This window comes from Harpegnathos saltator, unplaced genomic scaffold, assembly GCF_003227715.2.
Source record: "Harpegnathos saltator strain DR-91 unplaced genomic scaffold, Hsal_v8.6 scaffold177, whole genome shotgun sequence".
Lineage (NCBI taxonomy): Eukaryota > Metazoa > Arthropoda > Insecta > Hymenoptera > Formicidae > Harpegnathos > Harpegnathos saltator.
In genome coordinates, this window is record NW_020229958.1 from 289720 (window position 1) to 311218 (window position 21499).

At 39.1% G+C, this 21499-nt stretch overlaps 3 protein-coding genes across 3 annotated transcripts; 1 reads left to right on the forward strand and 2 right to left on the reverse strand.

The window, feature by feature from the left end:
- The first annotated feature begins 61 nt into the window (after nucleotides 1–61).
- LOC105187111 (uncharacterized) lies at nucleotides 62–15482 on the forward strand. Its single transcript, XM_019843147.2, has 18 exons — nucleotides 62–361; nucleotides 7077–7166; nucleotides 7619–7764; nucleotides 7979–8220; nucleotides 8604–8713; nucleotides 8809–8911; nucleotides 9153–9385; nucleotides 9703–10087; nucleotides 10160–10696; nucleotides 11292–11993; nucleotides 12073–12300; nucleotides 12595–13156; nucleotides 13306–13441; nucleotides 13645–13744; nucleotides 14444–14639; nucleotides 14764–14911; nucleotides 15006–15108; nucleotides 15176–15482. Exons 3-18 carry the CDS (start codon nucleotides 7689–7691, stop codon nucleotides 15242–15244), a joined length of 3930 nt encoding a protein of 1309 aa, XP_019698706.2. The 5' UTR covers nucleotides 62–361; nucleotides 7077–7166; nucleotides 7619–7688; the 3' UTR covers nucleotides 15245–15482.
- cpa (F-actin-capping protein subunit alpha) lies at nucleotides 1009–5596 on the reverse strand. Its single transcript, XM_011147661.3, has 3 exons — nucleotides 5360–5596; nucleotides 4171–4420; nucleotides 1009–4078 (listed from the first exon to the last, which is right to left on the reverse strand). Exons 1-3 carry the CDS (start codon nucleotides 5558–5560, stop codon nucleotides 3660–3662), a joined length of 870 nt encoding a protein of 289 aa, XP_011145963.1. The 5' UTR covers nucleotides 5561–5596; the 3' UTR covers nucleotides 1009–3659.
- Nucleotides 15483–15488: 6 nt separating the features above from the next.
- Nucleotides 15489–18196, reverse strand: LOC109504208 (uncharacterized). Its single transcript, XM_019843175.2, has 3 exons — nucleotides 16695–18196; nucleotides 16062–16298; nucleotides 15489–15946 (listed from the first exon to the last, which is right to left on the reverse strand). The coding sequence occupies exons 1-3, from the start codon at nucleotides 18130–18132 to the stop codon at nucleotides 15642–15644; spliced, it is 1980 nt and encodes a 659-aa protein (XP_019698734.2). The 5' UTR covers nucleotides 18133–18196; the 3' UTR covers nucleotides 15489–15641.
- Nucleotides 18197–21499: the final 3303 nt, after the last annotated feature.

The following is a 21499-nucleotide window of genomic DNA, read 5'->3' on the forward strand; positions in this document are numbered from 1 at the left end:
TTCCCTCCTCAGGATAGAAATGAAGAACTCTGATTGGTTAATTCTCTTATGCGTTGTGTATTATGCGTTATACAGAAGTCTGTGCTCTGGCCCTATGCCAACGCTCGTTCCAGTTAGTATATATTTCAGTGGTAAAGTGTGAATAAAAAGAACGGACCTCGCGAATCACATGTTTCGCGTCGGTGTCAGCGTCTGTGGTTGCCATTTAGCAACGGCCGGTGTATAAACATAGATGGCTATTCACGAACATCAAATCTTACTCACAGCTTCATTCTTCTGTGTCGTGTGATCACGTGTTTGAACGTTTATTTTTCGCATTTCTCATTACATATAATAACAGCTTAAGCACAATCCAATTGAGGTACGTATCTGTTTTTTCACAATACTTTTAATCAGAATAGATTTGCGTCAGTGCATATATGCACTGGTATGCATTTGTTTACGTAGATCAAAATAGGTAAAACACGCACAATAATAATAATTACTACGATACATCTCTTGTCATTGTTTAGACAAATGACATTATCGTGATAAATGCCGCGTTGATCATAAATTGTTATATAATTATCTCTGTGATATAATATAGTTATAATACTCTTGAAGCATACAACATGAATATATATTTTAATGTATATAAGTTTGTTGGATTTGATAGTAGCCTCCAGCCACTGTGTGATATCAGTAGTAACAATTTATAAGATCAAAAGATACCTATTTGTGATCACACTTGTCGCTCATTGTAGACAATCTAAAAATTAGAATAGAGAGAACAGTTATAGTAACATATAGATCTCTGCTACTAACAAAACCAAGATTTAAATTTTTCCTTAAAAACAAAAATAGCTAATATACTGTCATTTCACAACAAACATTATTTATATATAAAAGAAGATACAAATTTTCCTCTATGGTAGACATTTCGATTGTTTGCTTGGTATAAGTTAATATACATGTAAACTACAATATATTGCCAGAAAAGAATTATTCTTAAACTTGAGAGCACAAGTATAAAGTGTCATATCACTTTATTTAATCAATTATAACATTCAATAATACATAATTTAACTGATAAATGTATTCTGTGTTTAAATTTTTACATAAGGACATGCGTTTGTTATGTTACGATATACTCGATTGTAGGTAATACCTAGTTTCAATATCGTAGGCAACTATGTTGTGTGTGGAGTTTTGACAAGATTCGAAACTTCAACGCTCCATTTTGTAATTTACATACGTAATACAAACAACGACTTGAGTATAATGTATGTGCGATTGTATTTACATGAATAACTTTGCTATTGCACCTCACATATGCTAACAAACAATTTATTTATGTTTTTTATCCATGCGTGCTTTTGTTCAACCATCCACAACCATCGATGGCAAGAACTTGCATTTTTTCTCTCTTTTTTTTCTCCTATCTTCTCTGAGAAATTATCTTATATTGTGGCTGAAGAAATGACGCCTTGAATTACGATGTAACTTACAAAGTATGAATAATATTACATATGTTTCGAATCCTATTGCATTAAGAATCAAATGGTGGTGCGCATCATCGCATTCATTCATCCAAATAACATATGTACATAGTATTCCCCTATCCCGGTCTCCCGACCCGCCCCCGTTTCCCCAACGTAAAGTGAACAGATTAAGGCTCCAGCAGGCTATAGGCTACATTCTACAATGTACAATGTATCAATGTACTTTGTTAGTTTTTCCCTTTTTTTCTCGCGTACACGTCTGGCTGTGTAATGTGTGTAGTAAGCGATAGCACCAAGAGATACTTCCCAACGCTTCTGCTTGACACAAGAGATGTGATCGTCGCGCGTACGGCTATTACTCTATAATGTATTTCAATTTAGAAACCAAGTTGCAATGATTAACATTTATTTCATTTTCAGTATCATTAAACTTTGCAACGTATTCATTATATATATATATATATATAATAGACATACTTATTATAAAACAATACATTTTAACAAAAATGTATATAGAGACTTACACTTTTATGAAATATAAAGTCGGATAAAAATAGTAGGCCTCGCCCACCGATATCTGTGTTAAGAATTATGTTTTTTCTTTCTCTTTCTCTCTGTCTCTCTCTCTCTCTTTTTGTCTTCATACTTTGTGTATTAAGAACGGTATGAACACGTAAAAGGTGCCCATTACCGGACTGGTAAATCATAGACACGTCTAATGTCCTTGTATTACATTTGATATATTATGCATTTGACATCACCCGTGGCCCCAGCATGTTGTATCAAGTAACGCAATGGTAAAGAGTATATATCATCATTCGAAATTTTAAACACGCTACATGTGATCATTCGCGCGCCGCTTTAAGTGCTTTAAGGCTTAATCATTACGATGATTTATCTTTTCTTTCAAGACGAATCAGTCTAAAAAGATTTTTTTTATACTTGGTGTAAACTCTTAATTTTGCTATTTTATTATCGCATCGGCATATCCGTAAGAAAACTTTTTGTCGTATAATATTTTTGCGTTACAGGCTCTCGTTCCACATTCGCGCTTGTAAAGTAAAACTGTATGTATTATAAGTTTCGAGTGCTTGATTGAAAGATGGATCGCGAACATAATTACATAAAGGTTCAAATAATTTTTTGCTTCGAGTCAGGGTGAACTATCAAGTGACAGATAAATTGTGCTAGAGCAGATCGATGTAGTTATATTGAAATTATCAATCAAACAATAACTTCAGTGATTGACATTCTTTGCGCTAATTTGTCTCTCGATTATGATACATTCTTTTGGGAAAAAAATATACGTTATACAAGTGAAAACATTAGTAAACAATCATCGACTATCACTGATGTCATTATCTTCCTGATAAAGTTTTATAGGAATCTACAAGACTTTGTTTGCGTTAATTGAAAAACTGCCTCCATCTGCTCTCATCGCTTCTCACAACTCTACATGATTATAGTTCAAATTTATTTTCGCTATTTGTGTGTGTCTCACAATCTCAAGCTATTCAACACATTTAATTCAACTTCAATTCAATCACTTAACATAAGAGCAAGGATCCCCATTACCCCATTATAAATAGTGAATAGATCTTTTACTTCGACAGTTATTTGTATCGCTTTCATATCCATCCGAAGTTAAAGATTATATCTTGCACTATGCTGCACAATGCGAATATCATGGATATCGTTTCGAGAGAGATGATTCGATCGAGTTAACAAAACGAAAAATCAACACGATTTACACGAAGGTTCCATCGTCGATTACTTTCCACATTTTTTTTATAATCAAGATGCTCAATGAAAACAATATGATTTTTTTTTCCAAACCGTTCGTTGTTATCACCGAAAAAATTTAAATAGAATTAGTCAAAGAAATTATAATATCTGGATCCGAATGTAACAAACTTTTTGATACAATTGACAACGTCGAAAGTGTTGGCCTCCTTCAACCGTCTTTTTTTTTTTATTGCTTGTAACAACATACAATATAGAGTCGAGAGGAACCTTGAGTGGCATGCATGAGTCGAGTGTCTCTAATTAGATATTATTCAGTAATGTTACATTTTGCTCCCATGCACATCACACCTCCAGACTTCACTCATGCAGCAAAATGCGCGCTTTCCTTTTAATTATATTTCTTTTAATATTATTATATAAAAAAATCTATTTCTATTGACTTTTAAGCTCTTTGCCAATACTGTACGAAACAATTTTGTTCCAGTCAATTTTTGTTCGCATTACTGGCAGTTGCCTTCGCAGCGCCTTAAAGGTGGTGTCGGACATCGTTTGATAGTTTTCCGAGATTGCCGTTTGATAATCGTTCTCAGAATCCTCGACAAACCGTATCAAATCCTTCGCTGTTTGCTTCTCGTTGGAGATCGGCAGACTTTCCTTCACTTCCTTGCTACTGACCAACTGTACATTCCCGTCCTCGTAATAGTGTACTTGTACTTTGAGGCTACCTCTTAATTCGGCGTTTCCCGAATTCGGAGTAAAACTTACGGTCCATACTGAACGCCAGCGGCCGTTCCAAAAGTTTTTAGGTTGAAATTGATGATCTTCTATGCACGCTGTCAGCGTTATGTTTCCTATACAGAAATTCACGTTACTCGGTATTCTCCGATTTTGCATACTTCATATTTCTTTCATTAATTACGGTTAATCTGGGCAACATAATTACCTCCGAGCGATTTGCCGAAAACTGAGCAGGCGCCATGTCTGTAGTGACTTTGAGTATAATTTGTTATTTCTTCTTGAAGGGCTGACCTCCAAGCTTCCGCTACAGGATCTGGTTCGTAAGGCTCATAATCTTGCGCTTCCTTCCTCAAATGATCATATTTAAAACTTTGCTTACTCCGCGCATCATAAAACCTTTGAGAACCCAGATCATTGTGTTCTGTTATGAGTGCTGTGTGATCGCTTCCCTCTATCTGTATACAGAGAAAAAGACAATTTTAGAACTTTATACAGTTTGTAAATCTCACTGTATAAATTAAATAAATAAATATTATAAAAAACTTGTGAGAAGCCACTAAATATTTTCTAATTATTCTATTTCAATTAGCATTATTATAAATAAAATAAAACATTAGTTTTCAGTTTCTCGATAGAATCTTTTATCAAAATATAGCTAATATCTTCCTGGAAGAATTTTTATACGGAAGTAATGAGCTTATCTACATCATAATTATTGCACCAATATATATAAATTTTGCACATATTTATATTTTGATTTATATTTTGAAAGAGAATTTGGGTAGATTACCAGGGTTACAACTTCAACATCTTCAATATTGTGAGATATTCACAGAGAATATAAAAGGCACTGTGACGTTATCCCCAGACAGAGCAATGCCCTAACCTTAGTTGAGTTGTGCTAGTTTCCAAAATACATTATATCCAGGAGAAACTATTGAAAATAAAAAAAAGGGTAGACTTTAGTAACGCATTGGGAAATAAAGTAACCAGTCACTTGTGCGACGTTCCTGCTAGCTTGGCGAGACGAATTTCTATAACCTGGCACGAGGTAACGGATACTCGGCGCCGGCGACGCGAGAACGACGACGGTGGGGTGGGATGTCCTCGTTTAGCGATCTCTGATCGACGAGTCAACTTTATCCAGGCGAATTCCGGTGAGCCTGATAAGAAGGCAGGCGAGCAGGCAGAGAGCGAGTGTGTATAAGGTCACCGTGGTCGCGCCTCGCGGACCTCACAATCGATACATTTAAAGAAAGTGAGCGAAGTTCCGAGTGTACGCGAGCCGCACATACGAAGGCGCGGACGCCGTTTTCCGAGGAATCACGCGCGTTCGACCCGAGAGAAAACACCGCGTGCGACAATCGCGTGCGATGACGACGACGACGATGTACCTTAACAGGCGTGAGCTGGTCCTTGTTGTACTGTGCGAACGCACCGGACGCGCCCTCCTTCAACAGGTTGTCGTTGTTCAGCAGGACCCTTACGTCGTTGAACACCTCATTGAACTCGCCCGGCGGTGAGTGCAGTATAAAATCCGAGACTATTCGCACTTTTTCCTGATCCGGAATCACCGCATCTCCGTCCGCCGCCATCTTACCTTTCCCACTGGCACGCACACTCCGCCGCCGCCACTGCCACCACCACCACCACTACCACCACCACCACCGTCGCCGTCGCCGTCACCGTCGCCGCCGATGTCAAAAGCGAGGGTCCGGTATACGTGCGGTGGTCGTGCGGGTCAGGTTGTGCTGGATCTCCGAAGCCGTGGCTCCGTGCCTCGTCTCGTGGTGCCGCTCGCAGCGGTGCTCCGTATACCTGGTGACGCGATGCAACCCGATTGACCTGCTACGACGCGTTTCTCTCGCCCGTTCTCTCTCTCTCTATCTCTCCGCCTCCCTGTGGTATTCTTTTCCCCTCGCGCGAACACCGCAACAGTTTCCACCCGTCGGATTTCTTTTTCGCGGCCGCGCCACTTTCCTCAAACATTCGAGTCACTATGCGACTTGCATCGTGAGAACGATACTCTCGCAACGAAGGTACGATAATAACGTCGACCGCAATCGATATTGACGGTCGATACGATTGGACGAACCGCAGAGAAACACAAGAGTGTCCAGTCAAATTTTCGATAAATTTTACTAACAAAAGGGATTTATAGAAAGTCGTATGGAAAAAAGACAATAAATCGTGTCTGTTATTAAGAAGAATTAAATTACGAATTTCCATTGTGGGGATTCAATGGGGATTCTGATGGAAATTCAATTTTCATTACGTACATAATGGAAATTCAATCTTCATCTTTTTCTTTTTTTTATCGACGACAGAGAAATATTCCAATGTGTGTCGCTCCGTACTGATGTAAAAGCGTTCGTAAATATACTTTAAGTATATTTCGATTATCGAATCTTGAGTCATCTTCGAGATGCGCGCGATGTTCATGGCAGACTGTGGCTGATTCCTCTTGTAACGTTGAAAATCGTCTGGTCTAGTTAATACTGCCTAATTAACATTGATTAGTTTTATATTATCACTCTTCTTCAGAAACTTCACGCGTCAATCAACATTTTTCGGTAAAGAACATGCGTTCTCTTTCCTGTTTATATTGCGCCAGTATTTTTCTATGATTCTTAGAGAGTTCACGGCGATGATTCATGTAGAATGGCGATCGACAGTGAATCACGTTGTTCGTTCTCGAAAAATTTCTCGCTCTTAACGAATAAACGGTAAACGGTAGCTAAAATCACGCTTATCTCGAATTTATAGCGAAAACGATAACCACTGATAAACATTGTCATTGTCGTTCATGCCTTGATACACTGCATAGTTTTTGAAACTATATTCGTTATTTTCCGCACCAATCTATGACGTTGACGATAAGTCCGATTTAATTATTACTGCTTCCTATCGATATTTTGCGAATTGCGCGCCAATTACAAGTGCCACATAGTATATTTATTTTGAAACTTTTTCGCGGGAGGCACATAAAATTGCTGTCCTCATTTTTGTTACGCTCAATATATGCGAGGCGTAAATAATATGTATGGTTTATTTGCGGTATTATATATGTCGATAAATTTCTAATTAGTACAACACATCCTGATATTCCAGATGTACTCGAGACATATCCCAAGATATCCTGGATGTGTCTAGGATGATTTTGGAGCATCTTATGTTGTCTGGGCTGTTATACGTTTCATGGTATAAACTTATTTTTAACCTTATCGCCAAGACGAATCGAGTTGCTTTTGACGATGAAGCTAGCGCTTCTGAAGCACTCTGAAGCTAGCGTAAAGTCGAGGCAAGTTCGATCGCTCGAATTCTTTCATTCGCGGACAACTAATATAGGACTGAAACCGTTAAAATATGTTTAATATTTTTGTGTAGTGAGTAATTATTCTTGTAAATAGACACATTATGTGACGTTCGGTAAAACAGTCATTGTTTTGGTAAGAATAAAACTTAAGATATGTATCGTAAACACACAACAGAAACTGTGAAGTGGCAGATATGCTTTACTCTCGCGCTATTTTTCTCTATCTTCAAATTATAACCCCATTTTGCCTGTTTTGACGATTTGCTTATTTACATATCTCACGAACAGACAGTGAGATAAGAGTGCTAAGAGCCCATGTTGTTCGTTGAATTTTCAGCGTGCGTTAGTCAACGTCTCACGACACTCGCTGGTTCTAACGGAAACCGGAATCTGAATTTTAACCAAAAATGGCAGACGATCCAGATCGTGATATTTTGCCTGTAAAAGAAGGCTCTTGTGCGGACACACTGATAAGTGCTATAGGTTTGTATTTTGGTGGAATTCTAATTTTGAGGACATCAAGTGAATCAAAGTGAATAAATGATATTACCCAGACAGTATGAACGTCTTAGAGACTTTTAGAAAGACATATTTAAGACATTTCTGCTCTGTTTGAGTTACTAGATAAATTTTATTTTTATTCTGTTCTGACTAAATATATGTATGATGTACAAGTAATATATTTTATATTTAAAAGATCCCAGGGAACGTCATCTTGTTTGCAAGCTCGATCGTTACCAGTTGGAGGATAAGTATCTGCGTTTGCTCGACGAGGCGAGTAATCTGAAAAAATTGAGCAACTGCCAGGAGGACAAAATTAAAAGGCTCGGTACGAAGCTAATTAGACTGGCCGGTAATCCAAGATCATATGGTATATCGTTAGATATCGTCGGCGACGATAAGAACAGGATGTCCGCGCTCGAGCTTGAGAACACTAAGGTAAGTTATTTCGAAATAACGGCGATTTCTTCTTTCTTGACGATAACGGGATTCTGTCAGGCGACGGAATAATCACATTGATTTTCTCAATAGTATTCGTAGTAAAGTTCATGTATAAAAGATTAATGATAATGTATGATCGATAACTTGAACTCGAAATCGACCTTCTTTGCAAACTCAAATATTACAGATTCTGTTATCTGTCCCAAACAATACAAAAGTCTAAATGACGTCCTATAAGTATAAAAATATTTGGTTGTTAATTCAACCAATTTTTTCTCGATATTTCAAATGTCTTTTAGACATTTGTACCATCTAGAACGTAAAATATTAGTGATTTCTTTTGCAGAATAAATTATTAAAAGAAATGTGCTTTGTTTTAGCTGAAGGAAAAAATCACGGTGATGAGAAACCAATTGTTGAGTCACACAATGAGCGGTAGATCGTCATCACGCAGTCGTAATCTCATCCGACCAACATCCTCTGGGCTTGTGTAAGTAGACATGTATTATGGTGTACATACATAACATACAATCTCACATCGTGACTCATGTCGTGGTACAAGATGAGACAAGCAGCTTCTTTTAGGACGTGCCGAAGTGAGAACCGTTCGAGAGTACCATCTTGTCAGTGCATTGTTGATACAGGGCACGATGACAACGATGTACGGAATTATATCGTTAAGATCGAGGTAAGACGATATCCCTTCGAAGTGTTTGCGCACACTCAATTTCGCAAATTATCCCATTCGTCCGATTTAGCTTAGCGATCAATGTTATCCTTTACTAGTGCGGTGCGAAATGAGTTTATGGAAGTAATAGGTAGCTTGAAATAGCAAGGGTTGAAAACGTTGTTGACAACTTGATCACGTTCATGACGTTACTAATGTAATGCGCAATAATTTCCGTTTAGCGTCTAACTTTTGTTCGCAGAAACTGGAGGCGCAGAAGAAAGATATGGCGTGTCGTATAACAGACTTAGAGAAGGAGCTGGCTCTATATTCGGCCAGTAGTCAAAGAGAGAAGGTGGCGGAGAATGTCGAGTACATACGAGTGTGGCGACAGATGAAGCAGCTAAATGAAAAGCTAATAACGGCGCAAGACAAGAACGTAACGCTCACCACCGAAATTAATGACTTGAAAACGACCATCGAGCAAACAGCAAGGTATATAACTATTATCTCTCTTTCTTCTCTCTTAGTACGTATGATTATCTCTTAGTACGTATGATATATTCATAGATCTGATAAATTATTTATTATACGGAATAAAAGTCACATCCTTTTTCTGCCAATTGTAATATATTATATATGTCATGTATGTATGTATGCTTCTTAATAAAGAAACGAAATATGTATTATAAGTATTATAACAGACATATATATAAGAGTATATAAAAAACGTATTATAAGTATTATAAATATTACAATAAAATATTGAGAATGGATCGTTTTTAATCGGAAAGTTGTTACCACGAAATTAGGAATAATCAAGAGATCGCGGCTGTTCTCACGTCGGAGAGGACGCGCATAGCTGAGATGGACGATCAAATGTTGAAGGCGCAGAATTCGCAACTTGCATTGCGTGAGAAGGAGGAGCAAATACGGGATCTAATGAATGAAATTAAGATATTGCAACAACATAATAACGAGCTTATCGCCCTCAGTTCAAAATACGGTCAAGTCGAGATGGAGAATATCGAACTAAAGAAGAAGCTCTCTGAACACGTTCACGAACAACAGACGTTGAGGACTGCGTTTAATAATGATCAAGTCAACATCATGGCGTTACAAGCTACCAATGAGCAATTGCTCACGAAACTTCAAGACTTGCAAGCAACTATAGACACCTTAACGGTGCAATTAACGGTTAGTAAATTCGTATGTGTCTGAATGATTACATTATATTCAAGTGATTTTCAATTTTGCGATTATTTTCAGTCTCTTCATAAGCAAAATGAAAAGCGCGACGCTGCAATGGCGACATCATCGGAGACGCCTATGAGCACAGCGAGCAAGAGAGAAGATGATCCGTCTAAGCAAGTCTGTTCCGCTTCCATAGAAAAATGTAAGAAATGTTGCGAGATGTATGACAAAGTCACGCAGCTAGAGAAAGCTGTGGACAATGCTCGGAAAAGTTGGCAGTCATTAAATCAGTCGTCAGTTAGGTCGGTACAGACAATAACCACGCCTATCAGCACAAAGGAACAGAGTGTAATGACGATTCCGGAGAGTGAAGAGAAGAAAAATTTGCAGCCACAGTCGCCGTTGAAGGAACGGAAGATGAATCACGAGAGGAACAGTTTATCACGAGAAAAGATATTAAAGCTGCTGGATCAGGCGCAGATTAACACGCCGTTGGACGTGTCGAGAATTGCTCCGAAGGAAGAGTATACGGACATTTTGGATGTAGCGCAGACTCAGAGGCACAGGCAAGTTGTACCTCTTGAGAAACTATTGTTCGGTGATTCTAATTGTTAATACATGGCCTGTTGTTTAGAATTGTTAGCTTTTTATTTATTTGTTTTTACGAAGGAAGTTAAATTTTCTTAAATTCATGTCGAATATGAGAGACTACAACATTAAGGTTAAGAGATTCAATATTTCATAAGTTGAAAGAGTGATTAAAAAAATGCTTGAACTCTGTAGGTACGTATAATAATATCCTAATTTCTAGGTAAAATTAAAAAATTGTAGAATAAGAATTTCTGATATGGCGAATAATGTAAATATTAAATAGCAAATATATATTTTGTATATTTATACATATGTATACGAACGTATAACAGAAATATTGGTTAAGTTTTGTACATTGTGTTAATACACACAAACACAAATAAGTGCGTGTATATGTATGCCTATATGCGTATATACGTATTGTATATATATTAGTACCATATTTTACATACTATCAAAGACCTTAAGTGTTCTTTGAAATTATTAAAAATGATTATGGTGTTCCTGATTAAAGTCACGTCAAATTGTCAGGAACATTACAGGATATAAAGAGGTTTCTTCGTATTTTAATAGGTTTTCATTTGATATATTTATTTAAATAAATATATGTGATTTTATAATAGGTTCGTACAATACATACTGCGACATAGCGTTTAGAATTGCATTTAACAATTTAACAGCGTGCTTCAATTATTATGTAAAAGATGAAATCGTTGCGTTTGATATCATCATGACTGTCTATTACAGCGACGGAGAAATATCTTCTCAGATGCTTTGCGATGAATCGTGTCCCGTGCAGAAAAATTCACAGAGGGAAAAACTCGCAATTTTGGAGAATATGGCATCGAATCAGATCCTACTGATGCTATTGGATGTTTTGCACGACTATCTGTCGCTTAACGCTGACGAAAGAACATCTTCGAAACATCAAGTTCTTACGATGGAGGATACACTGACCGACGTCAACAACAATCTCGCTACAAAGAATGATAATCATGATCTCAGCACAGACAAAAAGACTTATCCCTGTAAATATCAGCAAACAACAGCTTGCCACGATGGAGACTTTGTCGCAGATATCAACAAAAATATCCACAAAAGCGCAAAGCTTAGCAGTAATTGCATTAACGTCAAGAACTGTCCTGCAAGTTTAGGATCCGATTGCTTCCTGGGTTATGTCCCGGAAGAATCTGTAACTGTCTCAACGAAATACGTTGGTTCACTCACGAAAGAGACACAGGATAAGACTACTTGTTGTCTTGCAATTTATGAGAAACCGAAGAAAGTATCGTGCTACGATATTAATAATGACAGCCGTGTAAGCAAGTGCAATTTGTCTGATCAGTGACGCGTAGGATTTTAGCGTAGCGATAACAACGAAAACTTTCGTTTATCAGACTGAGAATGTGAAGACTTCGTTATTACCTAAATGCGATCTGATGTGCCACTTGCGAAAACAGAACGATTCGCCAACTAAACGGGAGAAGCGGACAATTTGCAAGAACAAATGTCTAGGCGACGATATGCAACTGTACGTTGGTTCAGCGGAATCCTTTCCTCTATTAATTACCGATAAGCAAGGTCTCATCGAAATTCACGTATCGCAACTGCAGCTTTCCACGTTGGTTGGTATCGTGACTAAAGCGAAACAATCTGGCAATACCTTTTTATGAGTAATATTTTATATAATTATTTATTCGTTTCTTAAAATTCACTTTAAACTAGTGTTTATTACCATGTTAAGCTATGAATAATTTTTTTTTTTAAATTACAAATTTGGAATTCACAAATACTGAATCCAAATTCTGAATTTAAATTCTGGATTTAAATTCGAAAAACAGATTCTAGATTCTGTAAGATTTCCATCATTGATTTGTTCAACCGAAAATAACAATCATTTTGTCGTACTTGTTGATCAGGCCTCAAAAATGTCGGGAGAAGAGGACCTGTGTAATCTTTACGTTTACATAAGCTGGGACATTTGGGATGAGAAGACGGCATACACGATGGCGATGAAATGTCCAGACCTGAACTTCAACTTTTCCTCCGTATATCGCATCGCGGATCTCTTCTCCTTCTTCAAGAACGTGCTATTGGAGCATTTGGTCTTTCGAGTGAACGTCGTTCGTTGTGACGACACGAAATACACGATTGCCAGAGCGAGAGTCTCCATGAAAGATATCCTAGACTATCCCCAGAACAAGTTGCATTACATCGTGCCTGTGTACAGCATCATTCCTTGCAGCTACAGCGTCAACTTTGGCCAACTGTCGGTGTGGGTACGATTAAGTTGCAACGTCGAGATGGTCCAAGTTTTTAAGGAGCAATGCGGTATAACTTCGTTACGGGATACTGCGTCGCGAGATACTGCTCACATAAAGTTTCCATCAAAAGTGGATACGCTCAAGGATCAAAAGGATAGCGGTGTTAAATCCGTAATTTCCAAGAACGATCGACACTTTCGCCTACCATCAGACTCAAGTAAATTTTTATAAAAATAAGAATTCGCATTTTTACCGAGCCTTGAGGTGTCTGAAGATATTTTCTCACCCTAAGAAGCCTTAAGATGTTTCCGAGCTTTGAAAGTCTGGAAAATATGCTGAAGCATTTATCATTATGAATCTTCACAGATTTCTTGTATGAAACAACGAACTCGGACGAGAACAATTGCATCACTTCCAATAACGAAGAATCCTCTTCGATGCGCGTTAATGATACGAATGAGATTTTCGACGAAGAAGACGAGATATGCCAAACGAAGAAGAGGTGAGGCTTCTTTGTAGTTTCATATTGTATTTTCTTTTTTGTTTATTCTTAATTTATTTGGGAGATCCAAATGTATAATTTGCAATTTTTGCGAAACATTAACCTAATTAGAAAGTGGCTACATTTTTATTCGAACTGATATTGACCGACACTTTCTATCCTCATTATATCATCATAAAAATTGTATAAATGATTTTAATTAGATCAGATTCCGAAGTAACGATAGATGATAGAAAGGAAGTAGTAAAGGATCATGCATTGGCGGAATCATCGAACACGGAGTTTAATGCCATCATCACAGACGTAAGATTTGTTCGACAATTAAGCAACTATGCGAAAAGCACACGCTACTCGACGCGTTAGTGATTAGTGAGTGCGATATCTATTTGGAAATGATCGAGGTATCGGACGTATTCAGGCCGGAAGCCTGCTCAAGGAATCAAGCAGCGCGATCTGCGACATGTACGAGGTACTCTCGGACAAAGATTGGGAGAGATACAAGCAGAGGACTCTGCTGAATTTTGCCAGTACAATTAGCAATTAATTATGTTCGCGCGCTCACGCACGCCGACAACGCAGAATATGAAAATTATACGAAAGTAACTCAACTATTCGCCAACAAAAACAAAGAACACTTGCTTCAGCTAATTCTTAAACGTGGACGTATAGGATTGTCAACGCAACGCTTCCACTCGCATGTGGAACTGCTCCATTAGTTATGTTTGAGTAGTTTCATAAGAAGAGTGTTAGATTGCCAGCATAAATATCGCGCCCCTTCGCGCAAGGATGTAAATATCGTAGAATGTATTTTTGTTGGGCCATTTTACCTTGAAAATTAAAGTTAATCAAAATTATAAAATAAAATCGCGAAATCATTCCATTTGGAAAAGTGAATCTTTGAATTTTCAAATATATCTTATACATATATCGAGTATACCTGTATATTTCATACATATAGCGAGATCTAACGCCGTACTAATTTAACATTCATCCTTTTTTCAGAAGCTTGAAAAGGATACGATAATCATAGAAATAGTGAGCGTGCTGTTCTTTGACGATCCCATTGTACTGGATGATGAGATATGTTTGATTTTCGTGGAATATTCTTTCCTCGGACATTACGGTAAAGATATGGAAACCCTTTCCGTGAAAAAACCGCGAGCAGCTAATCAAGAGATGGTTTTCAATTTTCGAAAAAGTAAATCTCTCCACATAAGATATGATTGTTTCATACATACGTGATTCTTAGATGTATTCTCAGATGATATGATATAGAACAATATATTTAAAAAAATTGCAATCGAAGATTATTTCGGTTTTAGAATTCCGGATAGATGAGAGAACACACACTGTCGAGAGGAATACCTTACGTACTATGTTGACCGAATATATAAGTCCAAACATTAAATTTGTTCTTGTCAGTGAACCGTTACCCGAAGAGATCACAACGAAAGAATGCGAGGATATCGGGTAAGCCGAAAAAATTTGTTTATATGAATTTATACATGTGAATTCACCCTCGTAACCGTTACTTTTCTTTTTTTTTGCGAATAATTTGTTTCAGCTTTGCGACATTTAATGTAAGAGAGTATGCACTTGGTGACGGCTGCAAAGACATATCACTCCCTATCAAGGATGATCAACATAAAAAAATCGGTATTCTGAAGGTAATAAAAGTACAAATGAATCGTTTTAAACAAATAATATCGATTACTAAATCTCAGCTTGTTGCAGATTGTCGTGCTAGGTTTCGACGCTATTAAACAGTGTTTAATGGACATTAAGACGAATAATTTAAAGTAAATCACAACAAAGTGGTGTATGTGTGAGAACATCCCTGTGTTCCGCAATAAACGGAAGAGTCAAACTTTAAATCTCTCGGATAGGCAGATGAAAATTTATTTAGAATCGTCTACACAGTGTACGCATCTCTTTCGGTTAAATAAATTACATCTTACATAAAATAGACAAACAGATGGAGAGAGAGAAAAAGAGCTCGCGCTTTTTCTAAAGTTTACACATACATATATATAAATTATTACTGGTACAATATAAGACATTTCTTTTTGTTTCTAGCAATCCACGCGTTGATGTCCATTTCCAAATTTTCCGATCCGTCTATCAATCAACATCCTCGTCATCATCATCATCATCATCATCATTGTCTGTCTACCAACTCCTCAAGTTCGCCTCGAGACATCTAAGTCTTTCCTTTTTCTTCCTTGCTCTGCGGTAACGTATTATTTTGTTGTAACGTATTATTTTGTTGCACTACCGTACTGCCTATTAAAGTCGCGGTTGTCGTCGCGTTATCGCGATTGCCCTTGCGTAACAATCGCACGATCTCCTGATGCTTTGCGTTTATCGCTGACGACAATTTGGTTCGGCGAAACACGTCATTGTAGATATTTGTAGCGATCTGAAAGTCTCGGCAATCCTGCGGACTGTGGGCGATCGACCAAACACCCGCTATCGTGTCGATACCTTGACACACTCTGCACGCACCTGCGTATAATCGTCGTAGATCCTTTTTGTTAAAAACTTTCGATTAGTTCCTCGCGATTAGGTACTCGTCGAGGAGAACGCACGGAATTATTATTAAGAGGACCACGCGTCGCACCTGCAAACAACGCCAGCGATTTCGTACGATTGTCGATGGCGACCAAGGAGAACGGTGCACCCGGTGCGAAGGGCGCGTGACCGGTGAGATTCCAGCTCGGATCCAGCAAACCCTGATGCGCAGCCGGCGGTGACAACTTCGCCAGCGTCGCATTGATGGTGTGATTAGTCACCTTCATGTCAATCCGCACTCCACCCTGTGTAGTCACCCACGATCCTGAGATCTTGCAAGGTAAACCTGTCCCGAATGAAAATTTAATTCATTGACTGATACAGCGATGTTTCGCTAATACGTTACGTTTTTATAAATATGTGTTTTAATGCTGTACATAAACATGAAGAGAAAAAGAAGTCAATATAATAGATTTATCGAAGAAGTAGGAAATTTTCTTTCAAGTTTAACTTTTTTTCAACAAACTTTGAAAGAATTCATTTTCCGGCAAAGAGGTGTTTAGATTTATAGGTATATATTGAAAATTGTTAACATTATCTTTAATATTTTAAATATTTTCTCTGATATTTAAAAAAAGATTTTCCGTTAATCTAAGCCTCTAACCGAATTCCGAAATTTTAATGTAAAGCTCATTGAGGGCGAGACAGAAGGGGCTAAAAATCGAAAATTCTAAATAACAACCTTCTATTTGATCGTTTTCTGGCCGATCCGATCTAATTTCTTCCAACTCGTCCATGATCTTCTCAAGTATTTGGTTGGCGACTTCCTTGGTTTCATTCAACATAACAGAGACATTTGCTCGTTGGCTCTCCGCTCTTTCTGTCGTAGTCGTCTTCGTTACAGTCGCGGACGAACGATCGTCGTGCGTTACCTTGCCCCTCGCGGATCCTTCGTTCATCTTATTTTTATATTTTTTATGTAAAATTCCAACTTCCTCTTTCTCTGCTTTATGATCTCTCCCAATCATTATCTGATCATTATAATCGCTAACTATATCGCCCTCATGTCGATTTTGTCCCTTTTCTCGATCAGGAAACAATATATGTTCAATCGGTCGATTGGGAGCCGATTGAGGAATTACCGAGGTGTGTTCGTTGACCTTGAGCATAGCTTGTCTCGTGGGTGCAACAGGATAAACATATCCGGGTGATGGCGCAATCACAGGCCCACCATTTCTTCCATTAGCGACATACACTTTCAAAGCACCCGGAACCTTGCGGAAAAAGTGCGGTGCATTTGTCGGGATCTTGACATAAGGTTCAACGGGATAAAGCACCTCCACTTCTTCAGGTTTGGCTATCCCAGGTTTGTCGCTCAGGTTCATATACAAGTGAGGTATACTCGCGCGATTCTGATAATCGCCGGGAAGCCCCTCGATTTGAAATTGCGGATTGAAGACGCTGTTATCGCTGGTAGTGAGGACCTGCGTCAGATCCGCGTACAGATCGCTTGGATTCTCGCTAGAAGACTCTGCTCTGTTACCGAGCACGTTCTTCTCGGACTGGTCAATGGTTTCCTGAAGCTGACCGAACATTGGGTCCTCCTGAGGGACGTCAGGAAAGTAATACAGACTTCCAGGATTGATCTTCTGGTCAATGAGTACCGGCAAGTATGTAGATACATCACCGATGACGTTGTCGTTGCTCGATCGAACGGTCGCAGGATCATCGCCCTCCCAGAATTTCAACGATTCAACGTCGTCGGTTAGATCTTTGTCGCGGGAGTCTCCGTTCGTGAATTGTCGCAAGTTGAAGCGCGAGCGATCGGCAAGTGGGACGTCGCCGAGGACGGACCCGTTCGAGATTTGTCTGACAATCCTCTCGTTACCGCTCTCATCCGTCTGATCTTGCCTCGTTTTTTGCTCTTTTATCAGCTCATCGTTGTTCTCACTGTAGTAATCAGGATACTCGACCTCCCGATCACCAGATTGCTTCCTCTCAGAGCCCTTCGTGCTTGCTCTCGTTGAGCTTCCAGTTCTGTTTCTTTTTGGTGCGGACGTATTGTCGATTTTCCGGTGCCGTTGATGCGAATATGACGAGTTTGTCAATCGGTTTCTAGTTAATCTGCGAACGTTGCTCCTGGCCATAGAATTTCGCTCAGCAATATTATTTCTCGTCATCAAACTCGGCTTTTTTGATGTGCTTCGCTGTCTCACTCGAGCGTGATCGGCGGCTGGGTTTACCTTCAATCGTTCTTTCTGTGTGGTTGGGAATATTTTAAAATGACGTTCTGAGCAAGTATTGGATATTAATCACAAAAATATTTTAAAATCACGATTTTTTTGAGGATCTTTCAAATATTTGAAGCATTTTTCCCCAAACGATGCTTTCTCATATCACTTAGCAAATATTTTACCAAATTTATAATTATCTCGTGAAATATTTTTTGTAATTGTCCCGTAGATTTGTAATAGAATGGTCTTACCTACCTTGGGGGGACGATGCTCCTTGTGTCGTCTCGGTCCGTGTTTACGTTTACTCCTCATTCTTTTCTGTGTTCCTGCACGTTTCGGTGATTTATTCGACCTTCTTGAACTTACCCGCGGTAACTCGAACGTATTTCTCGCCTGACCTATGAGTCTCACTGGGGAGTTCTTCATCGTGACGGAGTGATTACGAGACTCGCTCAAATCGGTCAGCTTCTTCATACTGCGTTGCAATTCCAGCGACTTGAGAGCTTCGTTCGCCAGTTTCTGCGCTAAGAGCCGAGTTTGCTTCCGTTCGGACTCGTTGGGCACGGTTTTCAGATTTGTTGTACGCTCTTCGTATCCGTCATCGGGAGCTCGCTTGTTCAACGAACTCGATCTCTTTACGATCGCTCCATCGACACTGGTTATTTTACCATTTCCGTAAATGTTATTATCGTCCTGCGTGCCGAAAGGATCCCTCACAGGTGGGACGACCGATTGCTTGGCATATGCGTCATCGAAAATCACTCCCACTAGTAACGGTACAATCATGACGAGCCTATTTCAGCGAAGGGAGAAGAAAAAGTTTTCGCGTATATATCATGAATTTACAATAGTAATTACACGGAGAGAATTTTATAGTGAAGAATTACCATAAAATTTTGCAATCAAGGAACATATTGACATTCTGCCTTAATTGTTCATTCTGTATTTTTATTTCTCCCGTTCATTTTATTATATGATATAATTGAAGGATTTGTTTCAGTTGATATGATTAATTATTGCTATTATTATTATTATTATTAGTTTAATTATCCTTCTGTTTCATGTTATTGCTATCTGTATAAGGAGCTAAAATGTACTGTTTTAAAAGATTGATTATGTTTCTTAGCAAATAAACTCTATTGACAGTTCATTTTTGCAGAAGTCGGAAATATAATAAATTCGGAAAGAATTTATACGGAAAAAAGTTATAATATTATTATATTCTCTTTGTGCACGACGGCCACACTCTGTGTAACGCATGCCAAGGATTGCACGATGCCAAGAGTGACTACCTGTAGCTTCTGCTTGTGCTCTTCGATATCATTTACAGCATCTGCCGCTCTTCACGAGAAGATCCCTCTTACCTCCCTACTTTCCTCGGATGATCCTCGAATTTGCGTCTCGATCGTAATAAGCTCTCTGAGCCGCACGTGTTGGCGCCTCATCGACGGGGGCGAGAGAAATCGTGCGGTCCTGACGCGTTCCTCGTAACCACATCGATGGATCCGGTGGCGAGAAGTTTGAAACCGATATGTAATCGAGACGCGAATGATGCTCTCTTCTCGCCGATCTCGTTTTGTCGCGGATCTCTTCGTTGGGTTTGAAGCTGCTCGCACAACGAGATGGACATTTGCGAGTTTAGATTTTTCTTTTGTGTTTCTTTTTTTTTTTAATTTTGTTCCCATCTGACGTGAGATCCCGATAATTTGGTTGGTAATTTTGGATAATGTCCTTGATGATTTCAACCAAGGATGCTGCGAGTGCGAGATCTGTCAGATGTAGGTTGACAGTAAACTTCTTTTCTTTTAGTTTGTTCTCATCCGACACGACTTGATAATTGGGTGATATCCTTGAAAATTCTAACCGCAAGTTAAACTTATTTTAATCCAAGATACAAAGTTCATTGAACGTGACTCGACAATTCGTCATAAACCTGTAGTATAAGCTGTAGTTTTTGACATTAAGATCCATGTCCAACGCAGACTTGTCAGAAGTTTTGGGCTCGTCTCGATTCGCAGTCTGGGAATTGCCGGATAATCTTCCCCGTACAATCAAGCTTTTATCTGATATTAAGCCGGTAACGCGCGGCATTGCTACATTGTGTCGGACTCGATACGCAAATAGCTCCCATCGGCGTCGCTCGCAATCTAGGTGTCAGCGTGTAACGAGACGTCACAGCTGATCAGCAGCAGAGAGATTGTGCACCCGACAGAACGCCGCGCGGCCTGCTCCGGCAGGCAGCCCGCGCGGTATCGATTTGGATCCGCAGGGAGAAATCCCTGGACAGACGTAGGCATCGATTATTATTAGAAGCGGCCGAAACGCGCAGTCAATTCGCCGCGCGACGAATCAGCGTCTACATCTCATAAAACAACGCTTCCGCAATAACTGCGCTCCAATTCACGTGGATGCGAAATATAAAAACACGACAGATTCGTCGCGAGAATCAGTGGGTGTTTTACGGCATGTGACTCCCTCGAGTCTGCGCTATCTCCTGATAAGAAATGAATGAACCGCGAAGGAGGTGCAATTGAATTTGACAATTAATTGGAGGAGCAAAAGTCGTTTACTTTCAGCCTTTTAAGTATCGCGCCCTCCGGCGAGCTGAGAAATAAACTCATCCTCTGAAGAAAGTGAAGCTTCCTTCCTGCAGGTTACCGCTTGTCAAGATATTGGATATTTGTGAAATTAAAGAGTTAACATGAAAGAACTCAAAAATGATCTATAACAAATATCAATAAATGTATCAATTTCTTATATCTACACATGACAGATGATAGAATTTTTCAAATAAATCTGATATCTATAATATGAAATTTGAAATAAGTCTCAGGTGCTTAAAAGATCAACGAGATCAGTAGTTCTTCTGAATCCTGTTTGATGCTGAATGAGTCGAAATAATGAAATACACGCTATATAGGGAACACAACTTGGTGATATGATAAAAATGCAAGATGTTACTCTAAGATGTAAAAATTCATACATATGTACATTCCAACACGTGCTTTTTCTTCTCAGTTGACCGAGCAAGTGACGCGACCGAAGAAGACCTAATCGATCGATCTCGAAGTTGTAGAGGACGACATGTTCGCGTAGGATGTCGATGTCCAGAGGATGTCACGGCGGCGTCATGATCAAGGCGATTATCATAAACTCGAATGAACAACCGTGAAGATGACTTTCGACGCGACGTCGAGGACGTCGTCTAGGACGGCGACCGCGAGGCCGCGTAGAGGAAGCCTCGTAAAGGAGGCAGAGAAGAGAAGAAGAAGAAGCGGCGCTCGGGCATCGGGACGCCTTACCGCTGGCATTG

Coding starts and splice junctions, on each gene's coding strand:
- LOC105187111 (XM_019843147.2), top strand. CDS start 7,689: ATGGCAGACGATCCAGATCGTGATATTTTGCCTGTAAAAGAAGGCTCT. Junction 9,386..9,702: donor ACCATCGAGCAAACAGCAAG/GTATATAACTAT, acceptor CCACGAAATTAG/GAATAATCAAGAGATCGCGG. Junction 13,745..14,443: donor TTAATGCCATCATCACAGAC/GTAAGATTTGTT, acceptor TCCTTTTTTCAG/AAGCTTGAAAAGGATACGAT.
- cpa (XM_011147661.3), bottom strand. CDS start 5,560: ATGGCGGCGGACGGAGATGCGGTGATTCCGGATCAGGAAAAAGTGCGA. Junction 4,421..5,359: donor ACCAGCTCACGCCTGTTAAG/GTACATCGTCGT, acceptor CTCTGTATACAG/ATAGAGGGAAGCGATCACAC. Junction 4,079..4,170: donor TTTCGGCAAATCGCTCGGAG/GTAATTATGTTG, acceptor ATTTCTGTATAG/GAAACATAACGCTGACAGCG.
- LOC109504208 (XM_019843175.2), bottom strand. CDS start 18,132: ATGACGAGAAATAATATTGCTGAGCGAAATTCTATGGCCAGGAGCAAC. Junction 16,299..16,694: donor AGAAAACGATCAAATAGAAG/GTTGTTATTTAG, acceptor CATTCGGGACAG/GTTTACCTTGCAAGATCTCA. Junction 15,947..16,061: donor ATCGCTGGCGTTGTTTGCAG/GTGCGACGCGTG, acceptor GATTATACGCAG/GTGCGTGCAGAGTGTGTCAA.